This window comes from Ciconia boyciana, chromosome 28 (genome assembly GCF_034638445.1).
Source record: "Ciconia boyciana chromosome 28, ASM3463844v1, whole genome shotgun sequence".
NCBI lineage: Eukaryota > Metazoa > Chordata > Aves > Ciconiiformes > Ciconiidae > Ciconia > Ciconia boyciana.
The window spans coordinates 1,767,624-1,793,303 of record NC_132961.1 but is presented as its reverse complement, the minus strand read 5'-3'; the positions used below and the strand labels follow the sequence as shown (position 1 = coordinate 1,793,303).

The window sequence follows — 25,680 nt, the reverse complement described above, 5'->3', positions numbered from 1 at the left end:
CTATAAGGGCCCGATCCTGCCCTGGGGGGGGGATCTATGACCCCCAGAAGGGCCCGATCCTGCCCCGGGGGAGATGCACGACCCCTATAAGGGCCCGATCCTGCCCTGGGGGGATCCATGACCCCTATAAGGGCCCGATCCTGCCCTGGGTGGGGATCTACGACCCCTTTAGGGGCCTGATCCTGCCCTGGGGGGGATCCATGACCCCTATAAGGGCCCGATCCTCCCCCGGGGGGGATGCACGACCCCTATAAGGGCCCGATCCTGCCCTGGGGGGGGGATCTATGACCCCTTTAGGGGCCTGATCCTGCCCTGGGGGGATCCATGACCCCTATAAGGGCCCGATCCTCCCCCGGGGGGGATGCACGACCCCTATAAGGGCCCGATCCTGCCCTGGGGGGGATGCACAACCCCCTTAGGGGCCCAATCCCACCCTGACGGGGTCCATGACCCCTATAAGGGCCCGATCCTGCCCTGAGGGGGGATCTATGACCCCTTTAGGGGCCTGATCCTGCCCTGGGGGGGATCCATGACCCCTATAAGGGCCCGATCCTGCCCTGGGGGGATCTACGACCCCCTTAGGGACCTGATCCTGCCCTGGGGGGGGATCTATGACCCCCAGAAGGGCCCGATCCTGCACCGGGGGAGATGCACGACCCCTATAAGGGCCCGATCCTGCCCTGGGGGGATCCATGACCCCTATAAGGGCCCGATCCTGCCCTGGGGGGGATCCATGACCCCTATAAGGGCCCGATCCTCCCCCGGGGGGGATGCACGACCCCTATAAGGGCCCGATCCTGCCCGGGGGGGGGGTGTGGGAGGGTGCAGGACCCCCTCGGCGGGCCGGCTCCCGCCCCTCAGGCCCTGAGCAGCACCAACCTCCCCGTTTGCACCAAATCGACGCCGTAAGCCACCAAATTGACGGCGGTGAGCAAAGCCACCAGCACGTGGCGGTCCCAGGGACAGGTCGAGTTGCACCCCGCCGGCCTCCGCGCCGTCCCCCCCATCTCCTCCCGAAACGCGTAGAGGGGCCAAAGGACCACGGCCGCTCCGTACGCCACCACCCCCGCCGCCGCGTAGGCACCCAACGCCCGCCGGGTGCCGACGGGATCCTGCCCCCACCCGCACCACCCCCACCCCCCTAAACACCCCCCGATCACCAAGATCCCGACGGCGAAGGATACGCAATAAATCCCCAAACACCACCGCCATGCCTCCGGACCGGATCCTGCCCCGCGTTCCGCCGCCAGACCGAGGAGGAGGAGGGCGAGGAAGGTTTCGGCGACTTTTAGCAGCCCCGACGGCGTCGCCAGGTACGGGGCGGTTTGGCCGGGTTTGGCTCGGTCCCGAATGACCTCGGCGGCGTAAGCCAAAGTAGCCAGGCAGGATCCGACCGTGGCGGTGGCCCGGAGGGCTCGGGGTCGCCCCGAATCCCTGCCCCCGTCCCTTAAATGTCCCATGGACCAAATGACGGCGGCGGCGAGGCAAGCCATGGCGGCGGCGAGAGCGTGGATGAGCGGGAGGTCGCGACGGGCCGGAAGGCGGCCGGCGGCTTCGGCGGCGAGGAGGAGGAGGGTGAGGCTGAAGGAGATGGCCCAGGCGGCCACGCAACCGTCGCCTTCTCCCGGTAGCCAAGGGCCGGCGGCGGCCGCCGTGCTGAAGGCCAGGCAGCAGCTCAGGGCCTGAGCCCAGCGCAGCGGGGAGGGGGCGGCACGGGGGGCATCGGGGGCTGGGGGGAGAGAGAAGGGGTGAGTGGGGGAGGGGGAGGGGGCGAGGGGGCGAGGGCGGCGACTGAGCGTGGGAGCGGTGGGCGAGGGCGGGGATGGGTGGGCGAGGGGTGGGCGAGGGCGGAGGTGGGGGGTGAGGGGTGGGTGAGGGTGGGGGGTGAGGGGTGGGCGAGGGCGGAGGTGGGGGGTGAGGGGTGGGCGAGGGTGGGGGAAGGGTGGGAGGGCAGGTGGGCTGAGGGGTGGGCGAGGGCGGAGGTGGGGGGTGAGGGGTGGGTGAGGGTGGGGGGTGAGGGGTGGGCGAGGGCAGAGGTGGGGGGTGAGGGGTGGGCGAGGGCAGGGGAAGGGGTGGGAGGGTGGGTGGGCTGAGGGGTGGGTGAGGCGGGGGTGGGTGTCCGAGCGGTGGGCGAGGGTGGGGATGGGTGGGCGAGGGGACGGAGGAGGGGGTGAGGGGTGGGCGAGGGCAGGGGGAAGGGGATGAGTGGTGGGCGAGGGCGGGGATGGGGGTGCGAGGGGTGGGCAAGGGCAGGGGTGGGGGCGTGAGTGGTGGATGAGGGGGTGGGGGGGCAACTGAGTGTGCGAGGGGTGGGCGAGGGCCGGGATGGGTGTGCAAGGGGTGGGCGAGGGCAGGGGGAGGGGGCGTGAGGGGTGGGCGAGGGTGGGGATGGGCGTGCAAGGGGTGGGTGAGGCCGGCGGGAGGGGGCGCAAGGGGTGGGCGAGGGGTGTTGCTAAAGCAAGGGTGAGCGTGCAAGGGGCGTGCAAGGGCAGGGGGAGGGGTGCGCAGGCGGGTGGGTGTGCAAAGGGGTGGGCGAGGGCGGGGGTGGGTGTGTGAGAGGTGGGCGAGGGGGCGGGGGAGGCAACCGAGTGTGCAAGAGGTGGGCGAGGGCCGGGATGGGCGTGTAAGGGGCGTGCGAGGGGCGTGCGAGAGCAAGGGGGGGGGTGGGAGGGGCGTGCGAGAGCAAGGGTGGGCGTGCGAGGGGCGTGCGAGGGCAACTGAGTGTGCGAGGGGCGTGCAAAGGCGGGGGAGGGCTGGGCGTGCGAGGGGCGTGCGAGAGCAAGGATGAGCGTGCGAGGGGCGTGCGAGGGCAGGGCTGGGCGTGCACTGGTGGGGTGGGTGTGCAATGTGTGTGCAAGGGCCAGGACAGGCGTGCGAGGGGCGTGCGAGGGCAGGGCTGGGCGTGCACGCGCAACTGAGTGTGCGAGGGGCGTGCGAGGGTAGGGAGGGGCCTGCATGGGTGGGGCGGGCGTGCAAGGGGCGGGGCGGGCGTGCAAGGGGCGTGCGAGGGTACGGACGGGCGTGCGAGGGGTGTGTGGGCAACTGAGTGTGCGAGGGGTGTGCGAGGGTAGGGAGGGGCCTGCACGGGTGGGGCAGGCGTGCAATGGGCGGGGCGGGCGTGCAAGGGCGTGCGAGGGCACGGACGGGCGTGCGAGGGGTGCGTGGGCAACTGAGTGTGCGAGGGGGTGCGAGGGCGTGCGAGGGCAGGGATGAGCGTGCAAGGGCGTGCGAGGGCAGGGGTGGGTGTGCAAGGGGCATGCGAGGGCAGGGATGAGCGTGCGAGGGCGTGCGAGGGGCGTGCAAGGTGTGCGATGAGCGTGCGAGGGGCGTGCGAGGGCAGGGATGAGCGTGCAAGGGACGTGCGGGGGCAGGGGTGGGTGTGCAAGGGGCGTGCGGGGGGCATGCGAGGGCAGGGATGAGCGTGCAAGGGACGTACAAGGGCAGGGGTGGGTGTGCAAGGGGCATGCGAGGGCAGGGATGAGCGTGCGAGGGGCGTGCGAGGGCAGGGGGGGGCGTGCATGAGCAACTGAGTGTGCGAGGGGCGTGCGAGGGTAGGGAGGGGCCTGCACGCGTGGGGCGGGCGTGCAATGGGCGGGGCGGGCGTGCAAGGGGCGTGCGAGGGTACGGACGGGCGTGCGAGGGGGTGTGTGGGCAACTGAGTGTGCGAGGGGTGTGCGAGGTTAGGGAGGGGCCTGCACGGGTGGGGTGGGCGTGCAATGGGCGGGGCGGGCGTGCAAGGGGCGTGCGAGGGTACGGACGGGCGTGCGAGGGGGTGCGTGGGCAACTGAGTGTGCGAGGGGGGTGCGAGGGGCGTGCGAGGGCAGGGATGAGCGTGCAAGGGGCGTGCGAGGGCAGGGGTGGGTGTGCAAGAGGCATGCGAGGGCAGGGATGAGCGTGCGAGGGGCGTGCGAGGGACGTGCAAGAGCAAGGATGAGCGTGCGAGGGGCGTGCGAGGGCAGGGATGAGCGTGCAAGGGACGTGCGGGGGCAGGGGTGGGTGTGCAAGGGGCGTGCGGGGGGCATGCGAGGGCAGGGATGAGCGTGCAAGGGACGTACAAGGGCAGGGGTGGGTGTGCAAGGGGCGTGCGAGGGCAGGGATGAGCGTGCGAGGGGCGTGCGAGGGCAGGGATGAGCGTGCAAGGGACGTGCAAGGGCAGGGGTGGGTGTGCAAGGGGCGTGCGAGGGGCGTGCAAGGGCAAGGATGAGCGTGCGAGGGCGTGCGAGGGAGGGGCACATGCGTGTGCAAGGGCTGTGACAGGGGTCCCCCCCCAATTGCCTCCCCCCCCAGGAAACCAGGCCCGGACGCCTGGGTTCCCCCCCCCCCATTGGGGCCCATTGGGGAGACCCCGGGGTTTGGGGGGGACCCCAGGGTTCGAGGGGGACCCCAAGGTTTGGGGGTGACCCCAGGGTTTGGGGGGACCCAGGGGTTCGGGGGACCCCAAGGTTTGGGGGAGCCAGGGTTTGGGGGGACCCCAGGGGTTCGGGGGACCCCAAGGTTTGGGAGGACTCAGGGGTTCGGGGGACCTCAGGGTCTGGGGGGGACCCAAGGGTTTGGGGGGACCCCAGGGGTTCAGGGGGACCCCAAGGTTTGGGGGACCCAGGGGTCCGGGGGACCCAGGGGTTTGGGGAGACCCCAGGGGTTTAGGGGGACCCCCAGACGTCCGGGTCCCCCTCGGGGGGTGGGGGTGCTCAGGGCTATGCCCATATAAGGCCCTGGAGAATCTCCTTCCCCACCCCCACCCCTCCATCCTGGGGAAGGGGGGGGGGTCGCCCCGCCCCCATCCGGGCGCTGGCTGCATCCTGGGAGGGGATGGGGGGGGATGGGGGCACCCCCGGGTCCCCAGGACCCCGCACATCCCCCGCCCCAGAACCCCGGTACCCCCCGGATCGGTCCCCGCACTCACCCGAGCGGATTCGGGTCTTTCCGGGCGGGGTTCGGATCCCTTCGAGCGGGTTCGGGTCTCTCCGGAGTTTGGGTCCCTCCGGGTTCGGGTCACTCCGGGAAGGGTTCGGGTCTCTTCGGGTTGGTTCGGGTGGTTCCGGAGAGGTTCGGGTCTCTCCGGGTTCGGGTCTCTTCGGGTCCCTCAGGGTTGGGGTCCCTTCGGGCGGGTTCGGGTCTCTCCGGAGTTTGGGTTCCCCCCCCCCCCTCCACGGGTTCGGGTCCCTTCGGGTAGGTTCGGGTCCCTCCCCGGTTCGGGTCCTTCAGGGCGGGTTCGGGTCTCTCCGGGAGGGTTCGGGTGTCTCCGGACGGGCCGGTCCCGGCTCGGATCTCTTCGGGCGGTGTCTGCTGGGGCGGGGTCGGGGCAGGGGAGTGGGCGTGGCCGGGGGCGTGACGTCAGGGGTCTGGGGGGAAGTCAGAGGATGTCTGGGAGCGGGATGGGGGGAGGGGGGACACCCCTGGGGTGTGGCCGTGGGGGACACGGGGGACACGAATGGGACAGCAGGGGGACACGGGTGACATGGGGGGACACGGGTGGGACACGAGGGGAACACGAAGGGGACACGGGTGACATGGGGGACACGGGTGGGACACGAGGGGGACACGGGGGACACGGGGGACATCGGGGACACGGGTGGGACACGAGGGGGACACGGGGGACACGGGTGACATCGGGGCACGCGGGTGGGACACGAGGGGGACACGGGTGGGACACGGGTGGGACACGGGGAGACACGAAGGGGACCCGGCGGGACAGGGTGACATCGGGGGACACGGCTGGGACACGAAGGGGACCCGGGTGGGACACGGGGACATCGGGGAATACGGGGGGGACACGAGGGGGGGTCCCCGCGCGTCCCCAGGCCGCGGCGGTGCCGTGGGCGGGTGACACGGGGGACCGGGGGCAGCGCCCCCTCCCCTCCCCTCCCCTCCCCGGCTCATTTTGGGCGGGTTCGGGCTGTTTTGGGAAGTTTGCCGTTGCCACGGGCAACGCGACCGCGACCGCCCCAAATATTTGGTTTCCGTGGCAACGGGGGGGAGGGGGGGGGACGGGGGACACCGGACACGGGTGGGGGACCCAGGCGTCCGGGCCCTGCCCCCCACCCCCCGCTGATCGCTGGGTGCCCCCACGGGTGGGTGGGTGGGGGGAGGGGGGGTACAGGCCTCCGTGGGGTCCCGGGGCCCGCCCAGGTCCACGCAGAGGGTCCGGGGGTGGGGGGCCCCTCGCGGCTCAGCACCTGTGGGGAAGGGCGGTTATGGGGGACCCCGGCGTCTGGGGACACCCCCCCCCACCCATGGACCCCAGCGTCTGGACCCCCACCCACGGACCCGGGCACCCGGGGACCCCCACCCATGGACCCAGGTGTCCTGGACCCCCCCAAAGGGCACCCAGGAATTTGGGGACCCCCACCCATGGACCCTGGCCCTGGGGTCCCCCACCCTGGCACCCAGGGACCCCCCAAAGGGCACCCAGGAATTTGGGGACCCCCCACCCATGGACCCAGGCACCCAGGGACCCCCCCAAAGGGCACCCAGGAATTTGGGGACCCCCACCCATGGACCCAGGCACCCAGGGACCCCCCAAAGGGCACCCAGGAATTTGGGGACCCCCACCCATGGACCCTGGCCCTGGGGTCCCCCACCCTGGCACCCAGGGACCCCCAAAGGGCACCCAGGAATTTGGGGACCCCCCACCCATGGACCCAGGCACCCAGGGACCCCCCAAAGGGCACCCAGGAATTTGGGGACCCCCCACCCATGGACCCTGGCCCTGGGGTCCCCCACCCTGGCACCCAGGGACCCCCCAAAGGGCACCCAGGAATTTGGGGACCCCCACCCATGGACCCAGGCACCCAGGGACCCCCCCAAAGGGCACCCAGGAATTTGGGGACCCCCACCCATGGACCCAGGCACCCAGGGACCCCCCAAAGGGCACCCAGGAATTTGGGGCCCCCCACCCATGGACCCATGGACCCAGGGACCCCCAAAGGGCACCCAGGAATTTGGGGACCCCCACCCATGGACCCTGGCCCTGGGGTCCCCCACCCTGGCACCCAGGGACCCCCCAAAGGGCACCCAGGAATTAGGGGACCCCCACCCATGGACCCAGGCACCCAGGGACCCCCCAAAGGGCACCCAGGAATTTGGGGACCCCCACCCATGGACCCAGGCACCCAGGGACCCCCCAAAGGGCACCCAGGAATTTGGGGACCCCCCACCCATGGACCCAGGCACCCAGGGACCCCCCCCAAAGGGCACCCAGGAATTTGGGGACCCCCACCCATGGACCCAGGCACCCAGGGACCCCCCCAAAGGGCACCCAGGAATTTGGGGCTCCCCACCCATGGACCCAGGCACCCAGGGACCCCCCCAAAGGGCACCCAGGAATTTGGGGACCCCCACCCATGGACCCAGGCACCCAGGGACCCCCCAAAGGGCACCCAGGAATTTGGGGACCCCCACCCATGGACCCTGGCCCTGGGGTCCCCCACCCTGGCACCCAGGGACCCCCCAAAGGGCACCCAGGAATTTGGGGACCCCCCACCCATGCACCCAGGCACCCAGGGACCCCCCAAAGGGCACCCAGGAATTTGGGGACCCCCCACCCATGGACCCTGGCCCTGGGGTCCCCCACCCTGGCACCCAGGGACCCCCAAAGGGCACCCAGGAATTTGGGGACCCCCACCCATGGACCCAGGCACCCAGGGACCCCCCAAAGGGCACCCAGGAATTTGGGGACCCCCACCCATGGACCCAGGCACCCAGGGACCCCCCAAAGGGCACCCAGGAATTTGGGGCCCCCCACCCATGGACCCATGGACCCAGGGACCCCCCAAAGGGCACCCAGGAATTTGGGGACCCCCACCCATGGACCCTGGCCCTGGGGTCCCCCACCCTGGCACCCAGGGACCCCCAAAGGGCACCCAGGAATTTGGGGACCCCCCACCCATGGACCCAGGCACCCAGGGACCCCCCAAAGGGCACCCAGGAATTTGGGGACCCCCACCCATGGACCCAGGCACCCAGGGACCCCCCAAAGGGCACCCAGGAATTTGGGGACCCCCACCCATGGACCCAGGCACCCAGGGACCCCCCAAAGGGCACCCAGGAATTTGGGGACCCCCACCCATGGACCCAGGCACCCAGGGACCCCCCAAAGGGCACCCAGGAATTTGGGGCTCCCCCACCCATGGACCCAGGCACCCAGGGACCCCCCAAAGGGCACCCAGGAATTTGGGGCCCCCACCCATGGACCCAGGCACCCAGGGACCCCCAAAGGGCACCCAGGAATTTGGGGACCCCCGCCCCCGGGGCCCCCCCACCTCTTTCCGGACGCGCTCCCCCAGCCGGCGGGGGCTCAGGGGCCCCTCCTCACCCTCCCGCCCCCCCGCGGGGGCCTCCCTGGGGGCACAGGGTGGGGGGCACCCATGGGGCTGCGGCGGGGGGGACATCCCCCCGCCCCCACCCATCGCCACCCCCGGGGACCCACCTGGGGCTGGGGGGCGCGGGGGCGCGACCCCCCTGCTGGGGAGCTGCCGCCGCGGCCTCGTCCCTCGGGGGGGGCTGGGGACAGAAAGGAGGGGGGCAGTGGGGGACCCCCAGCCCCCCACAATTGCCCCCCGGATACTCAATTCCCCCCAGGGCCCCCCAGTTCCCCCCGGGCCCCCAATTGCCCCCCCAGGACCCCAAAGACCCCCGGGCCCCCAATTGCCCCCCGAGCCCCCAGTTCCCCCCCAGGGCCCCCAGTTCCCCCCAGTGCCCCCAATTGCCCCCGAGCCCCCAGTTCCCCCAGGGTCCCCAATTCCCCCAGGGTCCCCCAGTTTCCCCAGGACCCCCAGTTGCCCCCATGGACCCCAATTGCCCCCAGGGTCCCCAGTTCCCCCCAGAGCCCCCCAGTTCCACTCCCGGGACCCCAATTGCCCCCCCCGAGCCCCCAGTTCCCCCCAGGGTCCCCAATTCCCCCCAGGGTCCCCCAGTTCCCCCAGGACCCCAGTTCCCCCAGGGCCCCCAATTGCCCCCCGAGGGCCCCCAGTTCCCCCCAGGACCCCCAGTTCCCCCAGGGCCCCCAATTGCCCCCCAGAGCCCCCAGTTCCCCCAGGACCCCCAGTTCCCCAGGGCCCCCAATTGCCCCCCAGAGCTCCCCTGTTCCCCCAGAGCCCCCCAGTTCCCCCAGGGCCCCCAATTGCCCCCCAGGGCCCCCAGTTCCCCCAGGGCCCCCAGTTCCCCCAGAGCCCCCAGTTCCCCCCAGTGCCCCCAATTGCCCCCCAGAGCTCCCCAGTTCCCCCAGGGCCCCCAGTTCCCCCCAGTGCCCCCAATTGCCCCCCAAAGGCCCCCAGTTCCCCCAGAGCCCCCCCCAGCCCCTCACCTGGGTGGGGGGGTCCCCGCTCCGCAGCAGCAGCCGGGTGACCCCCTCCTCCAGGCGCCGGAGCTGCGCCCCCAGAGGGTCGGGGTCGGGGTCAAGGTCAAGGTCAGGGTCGGGGTCAAGGTCGGGGTCATCCTGCCCTTGGGCCAGCTGGGCCAGCAGCGCCGCCACGCCTGCGGGCCCGATACCTGGGTCCCCCCAAATCCCTGGGTCCCCCCAAACACGGGGGTCCCCCCCCAGATGTTGGGGTCCCCCCCCAGATGTTGGGGGTCCCCTCCCCCCCCCCCGTACCGTCCCCCAGGAGCCTCAGCAGGGTCCTCCCACGCTGGGCCCGATCCTGCAGCTCCCGCGTCTCCCGGGCGGCGGCCGCCTGCGCCCCCTCCAGCGCCTCCAAATCGGGGTCCCCCGGGGTCCCCCCTGGTTCCTCCGCTGCCGCCACCGCTGCCCGCAGCTGGGGTCGGGGGGTTCGGGGGGGGGAAGGGGGTATTGGGGTGCCATGGGGGTGTTGGGGGCTCGGGGGGATATTGGGGGATATTGGGGTGCCTAGGGGTGTTGGGGGCTCGGGGAGTAATGGGGGCACTAGGGGTAGTGGGGGCTCTGGGGGATATTGGGGGCTCTAGAGAGGATATTGGGGGTATTGGGGTCCCTAGGGGTATTGGGGGGCTCTAGAGGGGATATTGGGGGGTATTGGGGGTCCCTAGGGGTATTGGGGTGCCATGGGGGTGTTGGGGGGCTCGGGGGGATATTGGGGGATATTGGGGTGCCTAGGGGGTGTTGCGGGGCTCGGGGGGTAATGGGGGCACTAGGGGGTAGTGGGGGGCTCTGGGGGGATATTGGGGGCTCTAGAGAGGATATTGGGGGTATTGGGGTCCCTAGGGGTATTGGGGGGCTCTAGAGGGATATTGGGGGTATTGGGGTCCCTAGGGGTATTGGGGGGCTCTGGGGGATATTGGGGGTATTGGGGTCCCTAGGGGGTATTGGGGGCTCTGGGAGGGTATTGGGGTCCCTAGGGAGTATTGGGGTGCCATGGGGGTATTGGGAGGCTCGGGGGTTAATGGGGGGCACTAGGAGGTATTGGGGGCTCTGGGGTATATTGGGGGCTCTGGGGGGATATTGGGGTCCCTAGGGGGCATTGGGGGGCTCTGGAGGGGATATTGGGGTCCCTAGGGAGTATTGGGGGCTCGGGGGGATATTGGGGTGTCTAGGGGGATTGGGGGCTGTGGGGAGCTATTGGGGTGTATTGGGGGGCTACTGGGAGGCCCTGTGGATATTGGGGGCCCTGGCGGTTATTGGGGGCCCTGGGGGTTGTGGGGGTCTCTGGGGGGGGATTGGGGGCCCTGGGGATTGGGGGCCCCGGGGGGGTCCCACCTGCTCCAGGCGCTGGCGCAGCCGCTGCAGCTCCCGGTGCTGCTCCGTCACCAGCAGGAAGCGGGAGAAGGTCTGCGCCTCCCCTGCACCCCGAAACTCACTGCGACCCGCCCGCGGGACCCCCCCGCACCCCAAAACCCGCCCTGGGACCCCCAAAAATCCATGCCGCACCCAAAACTCACTGCGACCCCACCCGTACCCCCCCTGCACCCCAAAACCCGCCCTGGGACCCCCAAAAATCCATCCCGCACCCCAAAACTCACTGCGACCCCCATGGGACCCCCTGCACCCCAAAACTCACTGCGACCCGCCCGTACCCCCTGCACCCCAAAACTCACTGCGACCCCCGTAGCCCCCTGCACCCCAAAACTCACTGGGACCCCCGTGGGACCCACCCGCACCCCAAAACTCACTGCGACCCCCATGGGACCCCCTGCACCCCAAAACTCACTGAGACCCCCATGGGACCCCCTGCACCCCAAAACTCACTGCGACCCGCCCGTACCCCCCTGCACCCCAAAACTCACTGCGACCCCCGTAGCCCCCTGCACCCCAAAACTCACTGGGACCCCCGTGGGACCCACCCGCACCCCAAAACTCACTGCGACCCCATGGGACCCCCTGCACCCCAAAACTCACTGAGACCCCCATGGGACCCCCTGCACCCCAAAACTCACTGCGACCCCCGTGGGACCCCCTGCACCCCAAAACTCACTGTGACCCCCCGTACCCCCCTGCACCCCAAAACCCGCCATGGGACCCCAAAAATCCATCCCGCACCCCAAAACTCACTGCGACCCCCGTGGGACTCCCCTGCACCCCAAAACTCACTGTGACCCCCGTGGGACTTCCCCGCACCCCAAAACTCACTGCGACCCCCCGTGGGACTCCCTGCACCCCGAAACTCACTGTGACCCCCCAGTACCCCCCTGCACCCCAAAACTCACTGTGACCCCCCGTACCCCCTGCACCCCAAAACCCGCCCTGGGACCCCCAAAAATCCATCCCGCACCCCAAAACTCACTGCGACCCCCATGGGACCCCCCTGCACCCCAAAACTCACTTCGACCCCCGTGGGACCCACCTGCACCCCAAAACTCACTGCGACCCCCGTGGGACCCCCTGCACCCCAAAACCCACCCTGGGACCCCCAGCACCCCCAAACCCAACCTGGCCCCCCAGCACCCAGAAACCTGCCCTGGATCCCCCAAACCCGCCCTGGGACCCCCAGCACCCCCAAACCTGCCCTGGGACCCCCCAGCACCCCCAAACCCACCCCGGGACCCCCCAGCACCCCCAAACCCGCCCCGGGACCCCCCCAGCACCCCCAAACCCACCCCGGGACCCCCCAGCACCCCCAAACCCGCCCTGGGACCCCCCCAGCACCCCCAAACCCGCCCCGGGACCCCCAGCACCCCCAAACCTGCCCTGGGACCCCCCAGCACCCCCAAACCCACCCCGGGACCCCCAGCCCCCCCGTCGCCCCTCACCCTCCATCCAGGCCTCCTCCTCCTCCTCCTCCTCGGGGGGCTCCGGCCCCCCCGCCGTCCCCTCGGGGGGGTCACCGGGGACTTCTGGGGGACCCCAGCATCCGGGCGGGTCCGCGCTGGGGGGGGAGAGGGGGCACCCATCAGCCAGGCCCATTTGAGGGGGTTGGGGGGGTCCCAGGGGTTTGGGGTCCGGGGGGTCCCAGTCGGTTTTGGGGTGCAGAAGAGGGGACCCAGGTGTCCGGGCTGCCCCCCCACCCTTGCGGGCACCCAGGCATGTGGGGGGGGGGACACCCAAGCATCTTGGGGGGCACCCAGGCAGCCCCCCACGCCACCATGGGGGGGTCTCAGGTATTTGGGGGGACCCCCCCCCCCAGTGGGGACCCAGGCATTTGGGCTGCCCCCCCCCCTATTTTTGGGGGTCGCAGGCATTGGGGGGGGACGACACCCAAGCATCTTGGGGGGCACCCAGGCAGCCCCCCACGCCACCTTGGGGGTCCCAAGTATTTGGGGGACCCCCCAGTGGGGACCCTCACATCTGGGCTGCCCCCCCCCCCATTTTTTGGGGGACCCAGGTGTCCAAGCTCCCCCCACCCTTGGGGCACCCAGGCAGCCCCCACGCCACCTTGGGGGGGCCCAGGGCTCCAGGCAGCCCCCCACGCCACCTTGGGGGGGGTCCCAAGTATTTGGGGGGACCCCCCCCAGTGGGGACCCACACATCTGGGCTGCCCCCCCTCCCCATTTTTTGGGGAACCCAGGTGTCCAAGCTCCCCCCCACCCTTGGGGGCACCCAGGCAGCCCCCACGCCACCTTGGGGGGGGTCCCAAGTATTTGGGGGGACCCCCCCCAGTGGGGACCCACACATCTGGGCTGCCCCCCCATTTTTGGGGGACCCAGGTGTCCAAGCTCCCCCCACCCAACCATCTTGGGGGGGCACCCAGACATCCGGACTGCCCCCCATGCTGTCTTTGGGGGGGCCCAGGGCTCCAGGCTGCCCCCCACACCACCTTGGGGGGGGTCCCAAGTATTTGGGGGACCCCCCCCCCCCAGTGGGGACCCACACATCTGGGCTGCCCCCTCCCCATTTTTGGGGGACCCAGGTGTCCAAGCTCCCCCCCCCCACCCTTGGGGGGCACCCAGGCAGCCCCCACGCCACCTTGGGGGGGTGTGTCTCAGATATTCGGGGACCCCCCAGGGGGGACCCCCGGTGTCCGGTACCGGGGGGGGGCCGGGGCCGCTCCTTGGTGGCCAGGAAGAGCCGCAGCCGCCGCCGCTGGGCCCGCAGCCGCCCCCGCTCCCGGGCCTCGGCCTCCGCCGCCGCCGCCGCCGCCGCCGCCTGCGCCCGCTGCTGCTCCCGTCGCGCCCGCGCCAGCACCCTGCGGGCAGCGGGGGGTCGGGGGGCACCCAGGGGGCCGGGGGACCCCCCCCCGCCGGTGGGGAGGGAGCCAGGAACCCAGGGGACCCCCACCCACCACGAACTGGGGGACCCAGGGGTTTGGGGGGGACCCAGGGGGCCGGGGGACCCCCACCCATCATGAACTGGGGGACCCAGGGGTTTGGGGACCCCCACCATGAACTGGGGGACCCAGGGGTTTGGGGGGGACCCAGGGGTTTGGGGGGCACCCAGGGGCCGGGGACCCCCCGCCAGTGGGGAGGGACCCAGGAACCCAGGGGACCCCACCCATCACGAACTGGGGACCCAGGGGTTTGGGGGACCCAGGGGTTTGGGGACCCCCCACCATGAACTGGGGGACCCAGGGTTTGGGGGACCCAGGGGGCCAGGGGACCCCCCACCATGAACTGGGGGACCCAGGGGTCTGGGGGACCCAGGGGCTTGGGGACCCCCACTATGAACTGGGGGACCCAGGGGTTTGGGGGGACCCAGGGGTTTGGGGACCCCCACTATGAACTGGGGACCCAGGGGTTTGGGGGACCCAGGGGCTTGGGGACCCCCCACTATGAACTGGGGACCCAGGGGTTTGGGGGACCCAGGGGTTTGGGGACCCCCACCATGAACTGGGGGACCCAGGGGTTTGGGGGACCCAGGGGTTTGGGGGCACCCAGGGGGCCGGGGACCCCCCGCCGGTGGGGAGGGAGCCAGGAACCCAGGGACCCCACCCATCACGAACTGGGGGACCCAGGGGTTTGGGGAACCCAGGGGTTTGGGGACCCCCACCATGAACTGGGGGACCCAGGGGTTTGGGGGGGACCCAGGGGTTTGGGGGACCCCCCCCACCATGAACTGGGGGACCCAGGGGTTTGGGGGGACCCAGGGGTTTGGGGACCCCCCACCATGAACTGGGGGACCCAGGGGTTTGGGGGACCCAGGGGTTTGGGGACCCCCACCATGAACTGGGGGACCCAGGGGTTTGGGGGACCCAGGGGCCAGGGACCCCCCACCATGAAGTGGGGGACTCAGGGGTTTGGGGGGCACCCAAGGGTCCTGTGGACCCCCCCCACACCAGTGGTGAGGGAGCCAGGAACCCAGGGGACCCCCACCCATCACGAACTGGGGGACCCAGGGGTTTGGGGGACCCAGGGGTTTGGGGACCCCACCCATCACGAACTGGGGGACCCAGGGGTTTGGGGGGACCCAGGGGTTTGGGGGACCCCCACCCATCACGAACTGGGGGACCCAGGGGTTTGGGGGGACCCAGGGGCTTGGGGACCCCCCACTATGAACTGGGGGACCCAGGGGTTTGGGGGGACCCAGGGGTTTGGGGACCCCCACCATGAACTGGGGGACCCAGGGGTTTGGGGGACCCAGGGGTTTGGGGGACCCAGGGGTTTGGGGGCACCCAGGGGGCCGGGGACCCCCACCCGCCGGTGGGGAGGGAGCCAGGAACCCAGGGGACCCCACCCATCACGAACTGGGGACCCAGGGGTTTGGGGAACCCAGGGGTTTGGGGACCCCCACCATGAACTGGGGGACCCAGGGGTTTGGGGGACCCAGGGGTTTGGGGACCCCCACCATGAACTGGGGGACCCAGGGGTTTGGGGGGACCCAGGGGTTTGGGGACCCCCACCATGAACTGGGGACCCAGGGGTTTGGGGGACCCAGGGGTTTGGGGACCCCCACCATGAACTGGGGGACCCAGGGGTTTGGGGGACCCAGGGGCCGGGGACCCCCCACCATGAACTGGGGGACTCAGGGGTTTGGGGGCACCCAAGGGTCCTGTGGACCCCCCACACCAGTGGTGAGGGAGCCAGGAACCCAGGGGACCCCCACCCATCACGAACTGGGGGACCCAGGGGTTTGGGGGGGACCCAGGGGTTTGGGGGACCCCCACCCATCACGAACTGGGGGACCCAGGGGGTTGGGGGGGACCCCGGGGTTTGGGGACCCCACCCATCACGAACTGGGGGACCCAGGGGTTTGGGGGACCCAGGGCTTGGGGACCCCCCACTATGAACTGGGGGACCCAGGGGTTTGGGGGGACCCAGGGGTTTGGGGACCCCCCCCACCATGAACTGGGGGACCCAGGGGTTTGGGGGGACCCAGGGTTTGGGGGACCCAGGGTTTGGGGGCACCCAGGGGCCAGGGACCCCACCCGCCAGTGGGGAGGGACCCAGGAACCCAGGGGACCCCCACCCATCACGAACTGGGGGACCCAGGGGTTTGGGGGGACCCAGGGGTTGGGGGGCCCCCCCCCACCATGAACTGGGGGCCCCAGGGGTTTGGGGGGACCCAGGGGGCCGGGGGACCCCCCCCACCATGGACTGGGGGGCCCAGGGGGCTGGGGGGGCCCAGGGGCTTGGGGACCCCCCCCCACTATGAACTGGGGGACCCAGGGGTTTGGGGGACCCAGGGTTTGGGGACCCCACCCATCACGAACTGGGGACCCAGGGGTTTGGGGGACCCAGGGGTTTGGGGACCCCCCAATATGAACTGGGGGACCCAGGGGTTTGGGGGACCCAGGGGTTTGGGGACCCCCCACCATGAACTGGGGGACCCAGGGGTTTGGGGGACCCAGGGGTTTGGGGGCACCCAGGGGGCCGGGGACCCCCACCCGCCGGTGGGGAGGGAGCCAGGAACCCAGGGGACCCCCACCCATCACGAACTGGGGGACCCAGGGGTTTGGGGAACCCAGCGGTTTGGGGACCCCCACCATGAACTGGGGGACCCAGGGGTTTGGGGGACCCAGGGGTTTGGGGACCCCACCCATCACGAACTGGGGGACCCAGGGGTTTGGGGGACCCAGGGGTTTGGGGACCCCCACCATGAACTGGGGGACCCAGGGGTTTGGGGGGACCCAGGGGTTTGGGGACCCCCACCATGAACTGGGGGACCCAGGGGTTTGGGGGCACCCAAGGGTCCTGTGGACCCCCCCCACCAGTGGTGAGGGAGCCAGGAGCCCAGGGGACCCCACCCACCACGAACTGGGGACCCAGGGGTTTGGGGGAACCCAGGGGTTTGGGGGACCCCCACCATGAACTGGGGGACCCAGGGGTTTGGGGGACCCAGGGGTTTGGGGGCACCCAGGGGCCGGGGACCCCCCGCCGGTGGGGAGGGAGCCAGGAACCCAGGGGACCCCACCCATCACGAACTGGGGGACCCAGGGGTTTGGGGAACCCAGGGGTTTGGGGGACCCCCACCATGAACTGGGGGACCCAGGGGTTTGGGGGACCCAGGGGTTTGGGGACCCCACCCATCACGAACTGGGGGACCCAGGGGTTTGGGGGACCCAGGGGTTTGGGGGCACCCAGGGGCCGGGGACCCCCCGCCGGTGGGGAGGGAGCCAGGAACCCAGGGGACCCCACCCATCACGAACTGGGGGACCCAGGGGTTTGGGGAACCCAGGGGTTTGGGGACCCCCCACCATGAACTGGGGGACCCAGGGGTTTGGGGGACCCAGGGTTTGGGGACCCCACCCATCACGAACTGGGGGACCCAGGGGTTTGGGGGACCCAGGGGCCGGGGGACCCCCCACCATGAACTGGGGACCCAGGGGTTTGGGGGACCCAGGGGGCCAGGGACCCCCCACCATGAACTGGGGGACTCAGGGGTTTGGGGGACCCAGGGGTTTGGGGACCCCCACCATGAACTGGGGGACCCAGGGGTTTGGGGGACCCAGGGGTTTGGGGACCCCCCACCATGAACTGGGGGACCCAGGGGTTTGGGGGACCCAGGGGTTTGGGGACCCCCCACCATGAACTGGGGGACCCAGGGGTTTGGGGGACCCAGGGGTTTGGGGACCCCCACCATGAACTGGGGACCCAGGGGTTTGGGGGACCCAGGGGTTTGGGGGACCCAGGGGTTTGGGGACCCCCCACCATGAACTGGGGACCCAGGGGTTTGGGGGACCCAGGGGCCGGGACCCCCCACCATGAACTGGGGACCCAGGGGTTTGGGGACCCAGGGGTTTGGGGACCCCCCACCATGAACTGGGGGACCCAGGGGTTTGGGGGACCCAGGGGTTTGGGGACCCCCATCACGAACTGGGGGACCCAGGGGTTTGGGGGACCCAGGGGTTTGGGGACCCCCCACCATGAACTGGGGGACCCAGGGGTTTGGGGGAACCCAGGGGTTTGGGGGACCCCCCCACCATGAACTGGGGGACCCAGGGGTTTGGGGGGACCCAGGGGTTTGGGGGACCCAGGGGTTTGGGGACCCCCCACCATGAACTGGGGGACCCAGGGGTTTGGGGGACCCAGGGGCTTGGGGACCCCCCACCATGCATTGGGGGACCCAGGGGTTTGGGGGACCCAGGGGCCGGGGACCCCCCACCATGAAGTGGGGGACCCAGGGGTTTGGGGGGCACCCAAGGGTCCTGTGGACCCCCACCAGTGGTGAGGGAGCCAGGAACCCAGGGGACCCCACCCATCACGAACTGGGGACCCAGGGGTTTGGGGGACCCAGGGGTTTGGGGGACCCCCCACTATGAACTGGGGGACCCAGGGGTTTGGGGGACCCAGGGGTTTGGGGGACCCCCCCCACCATGAACTGGGGGACCCAGGGGTTTGGGGGGACCCAGGGGGTTGGGGGGGACCCAGGGGCCGGGGACCCCCCCCCCGCCGGGGGGGAGGGAGCCAGGAGCCCAGGGGACCCCCCCCCACCACGAACTGGGGGACCCCGGGGTTTGGGGACCCCCACCATGAACTGGGGGACCCAGGGGTTTGGGGGACCCAGGGGTTTGGGGACCCCACCCATCACGAACTGGGGGACCCAGGGGTTTGGGGGACCCAGGGGTTTGGGGGGCACCCAGGGGCCGGGGACCCCCCCCCCGCCGGTGGGGAGGGAGCCAGGAACCCAGGGGACCCCCACCCATCACGAACTGGGGACCCAGGGGTTTGGGGAACCCAGGGGTTTGGGGACCCCCCACCATGAACTGGGGACCCAGGGGTTTGGGGGACCCAGGGGTTTGGGGACCCCCACCATGAACTGGGGGACCCAGGGGTTTGGGGGACCCAGGGGCTTGGGGACCCCCACCATGAACTGGGGGACCCAGGGTTTGGGGGACCCAGGGGTTTGGGGACCCCCACCATGAACTGGGGGACCCAGGGGTTTGGGGGACCCAGGGGTTTGGGGACCCCCCACTATGAACTGGGGGACCCAGGGGTTTGGGGAACCCAGGGTTTGGGGGACCCCCACCATGAACTGGGGGACGAGGGGTTTGGGGGACCCAGGGGTTTGGGGGACCCAGGGGTTTGGGGACCCCCCACCATGAACTGGGGGACCCAGGGGTTTGGGGGACCCAGGGGCTTGGGGACCCCCCCCCACCATGCATTGGGGGACCCAGGGGTTTGGGGGGGCCCAGGGGGCCGGGGGCCCCCCCCCCCCCTGAACTGGGGGGCTCAGGGGTTTGGGGGGCACCCAAGGGTCCTGTGGACCCCCCCCCCACCAGTGGTGAGGGAGCCAGGAGCCCAGGGGACCCCCCCCCATCACGAACTGGGGGACCCAGGGGTTTGGGGGGGACCCAGGGGTTTGGGGACCCCCACCATGAACTGGGGGACCCAGGGGTTTGGGGGACCCAGGGGTCTGGGGGGCACCCAGGCAGGGGACCCCAACCCCCAGGGGTGAGGGGACCCCAGCATCCGGGGGCTCAGGGGGTCGGGGGCGTTGGGGGTTTGGGGGTCCCCAGGGGTTCAGGGGGTTTGGGGGTTCAGAGGGGTCAGGGGTTCAGGGGGTCGGGGGTTTGGGGTTCAGGGCTTGGGGGTTCAGGGGGTCAGGGGGTCAGGGGGTTTGGGGTTCAGGGTTTGGGGGTTCAGGGGGTCAGGGGGTTAGGGGGTTTGGGGTTCAGGGTTTGGGGTTCAGGGGGTCAGGGGGGTTTGGGGTTCAGGGTTTGGGGGTTTGGGGAGCTCAGGGGGTTTGGGGGTTCAGGGGGTCAGTGGGTTTGGGGGTTCGGGGGTGTCAGGGGGTGTCGGGGGTTCGGGGTTCAGGGCTGGGGGTTCAGAGGGGTCGGGGGTTCAGGGGGTCGGGTGGATTTGGGGTTCGGGGGTCGAGGGGTTTGGGGGGTTCAGGGGGTCAGGGGATCGGCGGGGTCCGGGGCGGTTCAGGGGGTCGGGTGGATTTTGGGGTTCGGGGTTGGGGGGTTCGGGGGGTCGATGGGGTTTGGGGTCCGGGGGGTTCAGGGGTCCGGGGGGTTGGGGGTTCAGGGGGTTCAGGGGTTCGGGGGTCCGGGGGGGTTCAGGGGGTCGGGGGTTTGGGGGTTCGGGGGGTTCAGGGGGTCAGGGGGTCCGGGGGGGTTCAGGGCGGTCAGGGGGTTGGGGGTTCGGGAGGGGTTCAGGGGTCCGGGGGGGTTGGGGTTCGGGGGGTTCAGGGGTCCGGGGGTTTGGGGTCCGGGGGGGTTCAGGGGGTCCGGGGGGGTTTGGGGGTCCGGGGGGTCCCTGCCTGCTGCCCCGGGCGGCCTCCTCCTGCTCCCGCACGGCCTCGATCTCCCGCTGGGTCTCCTCCAGCTCCTGCAGCCAATCAGAGCCCTCTGTTGCAGCCGCGTCATCACAGGATCCCCCTCCCGCCCAATCAGATTGCATTGGCATGAGATTTGCCCTTCCCAGCCAATCAGATGCCTCCATCCCACCTGTATTACCAGCGGATCCCTCTCCCAGCCAATCAGAGCTCTCTGTCCCACCCATGTCGCCGTGGGATCCCCCTCCCAGCCAATCAGAACCCTCCATCCCACTGTAGCACCAGGGGATCCACTCCCCAGCCAATCAGAGCCCTCTCTCCCACCCCCATCATCACAGGATCCCCCCCTCCAGGGGACCCCAGTGTCTGGGGGGGGCCCCAGGAGTTGGGGGGGGACCCCGGCATTTGGGGGGGGGCCCAGGAGTTGAGGGGGGAGCCCGGCATTTGGGGGGGCCCCTGGTATTTGGGGGGACCCAGGAGTTGGGGGGGCCCTGCCATTTGGGGGGCCCCTGGTATTTGGGGGGGGACCCTGCCATTTGGGGGCCCCTGGTATTTGGGGGGACCCAGCATCTGGGGGGGCCCCTGGTATTTGGGGGGGGACCCAGGAGTTGAGGGGGGACCCCGGCATTTGGGGGGCCCCTGGTATTTGGGGGGACCCCGGCATCTGGGGGGACCCCGGCATCTGGGGGGGACCCCGCCCTTTGGGGGGGGCCCTGGTATTTGGGGGGGACCCCAGTGTCTGGGGGGGGACCCCGGCATTTGGGGGGGACCCCGCCCTTTGGGGGGGGCCCTGGTATTTGGGGGGGGACCCCGGCATTCAGGGGGGACCCAGGAGTTGGGGGGGACCCCAGTGTCCGGGGGGGGGACCCCAGTGTCCGGGGGGGGGGACCCCGCCATTGGCCCCCCCCGCTCACCCTGGCCCGGTGCCGCAGGAGCCCCCGCAGCCGCCGGCGCCGCCCCCGCAGCCGCTCCAGCCCCCGCCGCAGCCGCGCGCTCAGCGCCAGCCACGCCCCCAGCGCCGCCCGCGCCTGCGCCCGGCGTCAGCGCCGCCCCGGGCCACGCCCAGGGCCACGCCCGGGGCCACGCCCGGGGCCACGCCCGGGGACAGACCCGGGGCCCCACACAGGGACCCTCCCGGGACCACGCCCAGGAACCACACCCGGGGACCACACCCAGGGACAGGCCCGGGGACACGCCCAGGGACCACACCCAGGGACACACCCACCCGGGACCACACCCAGGGACACACCCACCCGGGACCCACCCGGGACCACACCCAGGGACCCACCCACCCAGGGACCACACCCACCCAGGGACCCCACCCAGGGATCCACCCGGGACAACACCCAGGGACACACCCACCCAGGGACCACACCCAGGGACCCACCCACCCAGGACCACACCCAGGGACCACACCCAGGGACCCACCCACCCGGGACCCACCCGGGACCACACCCAGGGACCCACCCGGGACGACACCCAGGGACACACCCAGCGACCACACCCAGGGACCCACCCACCCGGGACCCACCCGGGACCACGCCCAGGGACCACACCCATGGACCTGGGGCCCCCGCCCACGGCCCCGGCGCCCCCCCGTGGCCCCGCCCCCGTGGGCCGCTCACCCGCTGCAGCTGCTCCTGCAGCACCCACAGCCCCCGCTCGGCCGCGGCGCCCATCTGTGGGGGGGCTGGCACCCGGGACCCACGGGACCCCACCCCTGCCCCACGGGGAACCCCTGCCCCACGGGACCCAACCTCTGCCCCACGGGGACCCCCTGCCCCACGGGACCCCCATCCCTGCCCCATGGGGAACCCCTGCCCCACGGGGACCCCACCCCTGCCCCACGGGACCCAACCTCTGCCCCACGGGGACCCCCTGCCCCACGGGACCCCCATCCCTGCCCCACGGGACCCCCACCCCTGCCCCACAGGGACCCCCTGCCCCATGGGACCCCCACTCCTGCCCCACGGGGACTCCACCTCTGCCCCACGGGACCCCCACCCCTGCCCCACGGGGACCCCACCTCTGCCCCATGGGGATCCCCTGCCCCACGGGACCCCACCCCTGCCCCACGGGACCCCCACCCCTGCCCCACAGGGACCCCCTGCCCCACGGGACCCCCACCCCTGCCCCACGGGACCCAACCTCTGCCCCACGGGGACCCCTGCCCCACGGGACCCCCACCCCTGCCCCACAGGGACCCCCTGCCCCATGGGACCCCACCCCTGCCCCACGGGGACCCCACCTCTGCCCCACGGGACCCCATCCCTGCCCCATGGGGACCCCACCTCTGCCCCACGGGACCCCATCCCTGCCCCATGGGGACCCCACCTCTGCCCCACGGGGATCCCCTGCCCCACGGGACCCCCACCCCTGCCCCTCAGGGACCCCCTGCCCCACGGGACCCCCACCCCTGCCCCACGGGACCCAACCTCTGCCCCACGGGGACCCCCTGCCCCACGGGACCCCACCCCTGCCCCACAGGGACCCCTGCCCCATGGGACCCCACCCCTGCCCCACGGGGAACCCCTGCCCCACGGGACCCAACCTCTGCCCCACGGGGATCCCCTGCCCCACGGGACCCCCATCCCTGCCCCATGGGGAACCCCTGCCCCACGGGGACCCCACCCCTGCCCCATGGGACCCAACCTCTGCCCCACGGGGATCCCCTGCCCCACGGGACCCCCATCCCTGCCCCATGGGGAACCCCTGCCCCACGGGGACCCCACCCCTGCCCCATGGGACCCAACCTCTGCCCCACGGGGATCCCCTGCCCCACGGGACCCCCATCCCTGCCCCATGGGGAACCCCTGCCCCACGGGGACCCCACCCCTGCCCCATGGGACCCAACCTCTGCCCCACGGGGATCCCCTGCCCCACGGGACCCCCATCCCTGCCCCATGGGGAACCCCTGCCCCACGGGACCCCACCCCTGCCCCACGGGACCCAACCTCTGCCCCACGGGGACCCCTGCCCCACGGGACCCCCATCCCTGCCCCATGGGGAACCCCTGCCCCACGGGGACCCCACCCCTGCCCCACGGGACCCAACCTCTGCCCCACGGGGACCCCTGCCCCACGGGACCCCACCCCTGCCCCACGGGACCCCCACCCCTGCCCCACAGGGACCCCCTGCCCCATGGGACCCCCACTCCTGCCCCACGGGGACTCCACCTCTGCCCCACGGGACCCCATCCCTGCCCCACGGGGACCCCACCTCTGCCCCATGGGGACCCCCTGCCCCACGGGACCCCCATCCCTGCCCCACGGGGACCCCCTGCCCCACGGGGACCCCACCTCTGCCCCACGGGACCCCCATCCCTTCCCCACAGGGACCCCATCCCTGCCCCACGGGACCCCCATCCCTGCCCCACAGGGACCCCACCTCTGCCCCACGGGGACCCCCTGCCCCATGGGGACCCCACCTCTGCCCCACAGGACCCCCATCCCTTCCCCACAGGGACCCCATCCCTGCCCCACGGGACCCCATCCCTGCCCCACAGGGACCCCACCTCTGCCCCACGGGGACCCCTGCCCCACAGGGACCCCATCCCTGCCCCATGGAGTCCCCCACTTGCCCTGCAAGGGCCCCCACCCCTGCCCCATGGATCTCCCATCCCTGCCCCACGGGGACCCCCCCTGCTCCATGGGGACCCCATCCCTGCCCCCCAGAGCCCCCCCCCCCGGCCCCACGGGGACCCCACCTCTGCCCCATGGATCTCCCATCCCTGCCCCACGGGGACCCCCCCTGCTCCATGGGGACCCCATCCCTGCCCCACAGAGCCCCCACCCCGGCCCCACGGGGACCCCACCTCTGCCCCACGGAGCCCCCACTTGCCCTACAAGGACCCCCATCTCTGCCCCATGGAGCCCCCACCCCGCCCCACGGGCCCCCTGCCCCATGGGGACCCCACCTCTGCCCCACGGGACCCCATCCCTGCCCCATGGGACCCCTCCTGCCCCCAGGGACCCTCATCCCTGCCCCACGGAGCCCCCCCCACCCCAGCCCCACGGAGACCCCACCTCTGCCCCACTGGGACCCTCTTGCCCCACAGGGACCCCATCCCAGCCCCACGGAGCCCCCAAACACTGCCCCATGGGGACCCCACCTCTGCCCCACGGGACCCCCATCGCTGCCCCACAGGACCCCCCTGCCCCCAGGGACCCTCATCCCTGCCCCACGGAGCCCCCCCCACCCCAGCCCCACGGAGACCCCACCTCTGCCCCACTGGGACCCTCTTGCCCCACAGGGACCCCATCCCAGCCCCACGGAGCCCCCAAACCCTGCCCCACGGAGCCCCCCGCCCCACGGAGCCCCCATCCCTGCCCCACGGAGCCCCCCTTTCCCTATAAGGACCCCCCGCCCCACGGAGCCCCCAAACCCTGCCCCACAGGGACCCCCACCCCTGCCCCACGGAGCCCCGTCCCTGCCCCACGGGGACCCCCTCCTGCCCCACAGATCCCCCGCCCCACAGGCCCTGCCCGCCGTACCTCGGCCGGGGCTGGCGCTGCTTTGTTGGTAGCAACCGGTGTCGGGCAGCGCGGGGGGGCCGGGGGGGCCGCAGCCCCACAGCTGCCCCACAAGGGCCCTCTCAGCCCCCCAAGTGCCCTCCCAGCCCCCAAGTGCCTCAGCCCCCCCTTCCCGTGGCTCCCAGCCCCCAAGTGCCCCCCCGGCCCCCAAGCCCCCAAGTGCCCCCACCCCCGCCGTGGCTCCCAGCCCCCAAGTGCCCCCCTGAGACCCCCAAGTGCCCCCAAGGGCCTCCTCAGCCCCCAAGTGCCCCTCGAGCCCCCAAAGTGCCCCCACAGCCCCACAGCTGCCCCACAAGGGCCCTCTCACCCCCAAGTGGCCCCTTCTGCCCCCAAGTGCCTCAGCCCCCTCCCCGTGGCTCCCAGACCCCCAACTGCCCCCGGGCCCCCAAAGACCCCCAAGTGCCCCCCAAGTGCCCCCAGCCCCCTGCCATGGCTCCCAGCCCCCAGGTGCCCCCCAGCCCCCAAATGCCCCCAAGGGCCTTCTCAGCCCCCAAGTGCCCCCAAGTGCCCCCAGCCCCCAATTCCCCCCTCACCCTAGCGCTGATCACGTGACCCCCGCCGTTGCCATGGTGCCGCCGCCTGGGCGGGGCGCACGCGTGGGTGGGAAGGGGCGGGGCCTCACTGCGCCACGTGACCAACCTCGCCCCCTCCCCCCCCCCCGCGCATGCGCGCTGGGGCGGCGCTGGGCTGCGGTCACGTGATCCGGGGATTCCCTCCCCCATGTGACCACCCCCCGTTGCCACGGAGACGACGGCGACGGTTGTCATGGCGACAGCGGGGGCGGGGGGAGGGGGCTTCCCCTCCTCCGCCCCCCGCATCCCAGGAATCAGCCAACCAGAGGCTGGGCGGAGCCCTGGCGTGCAGCCAATCAGAGGTGAGGCGTGGGGTATTGGATCCCCACGGGTTTGGACCAATCAGAGAACGGGGCAGTAGATTCCCCCCCAAGGTGCTGGCAGCCAATCAGGGGCTGCGCTTCACCCCCCAACACCCAGCCAATGGCAGCGCAGCTTGGCACTCAGGTACCAACGGAACCGGCCAATCAGGCGCCGCCAAACTCCTCAGCCAATCAGAGTCTGATCGGGGATCAAGTAGATCCCCCCCGACGCAGCAGCCAATAGGCTGCGGGACCCTACGGATCCTGGGCTC

The 25,680-nt window shown here is 72.0% G+C and overlaps 1 protein-coding gene across 1 annotated transcript; it reads right to left on the bottom strand.

Annotated features, from left to right (window-relative positions):
• Window positions 1-2: 2 nt before the first annotated feature.
• Window positions 3-25,114, bottom strand: LOC140644666 (uncharacterized). Its single transcript, XM_072847688.1, has 14 exons — window positions 25,068-25,114; window positions 24,496-24,577; window positions 21,628-21,681; window positions 20,917-21,030; window positions 19,988-20,055; window positions 13,375-13,532; window positions 12,160-12,275; window positions 10,670-10,708; window positions 9,593-9,752; window positions 9,305-9,474; window positions 8,429-8,502; window positions 4,904-5,016; window positions 506-1,729; window positions 3-301 (listed from the first exon to the last, which is right to left on the bottom strand). Exons 3-13 carry the CDS (start codon window positions 21,679-21,681, stop codon window positions 858-860), a joined length of 1,938 nt encoding a protein of 645 aa, XP_072703789.1. The 5' UTR covers window positions 24,496-24,577; window positions 25,068-25,114; the 3' UTR covers window positions 3-301; window positions 506-857.
• Between the last annotated feature and the right edge of the window lie 566 nt (window positions 25,115-25,680).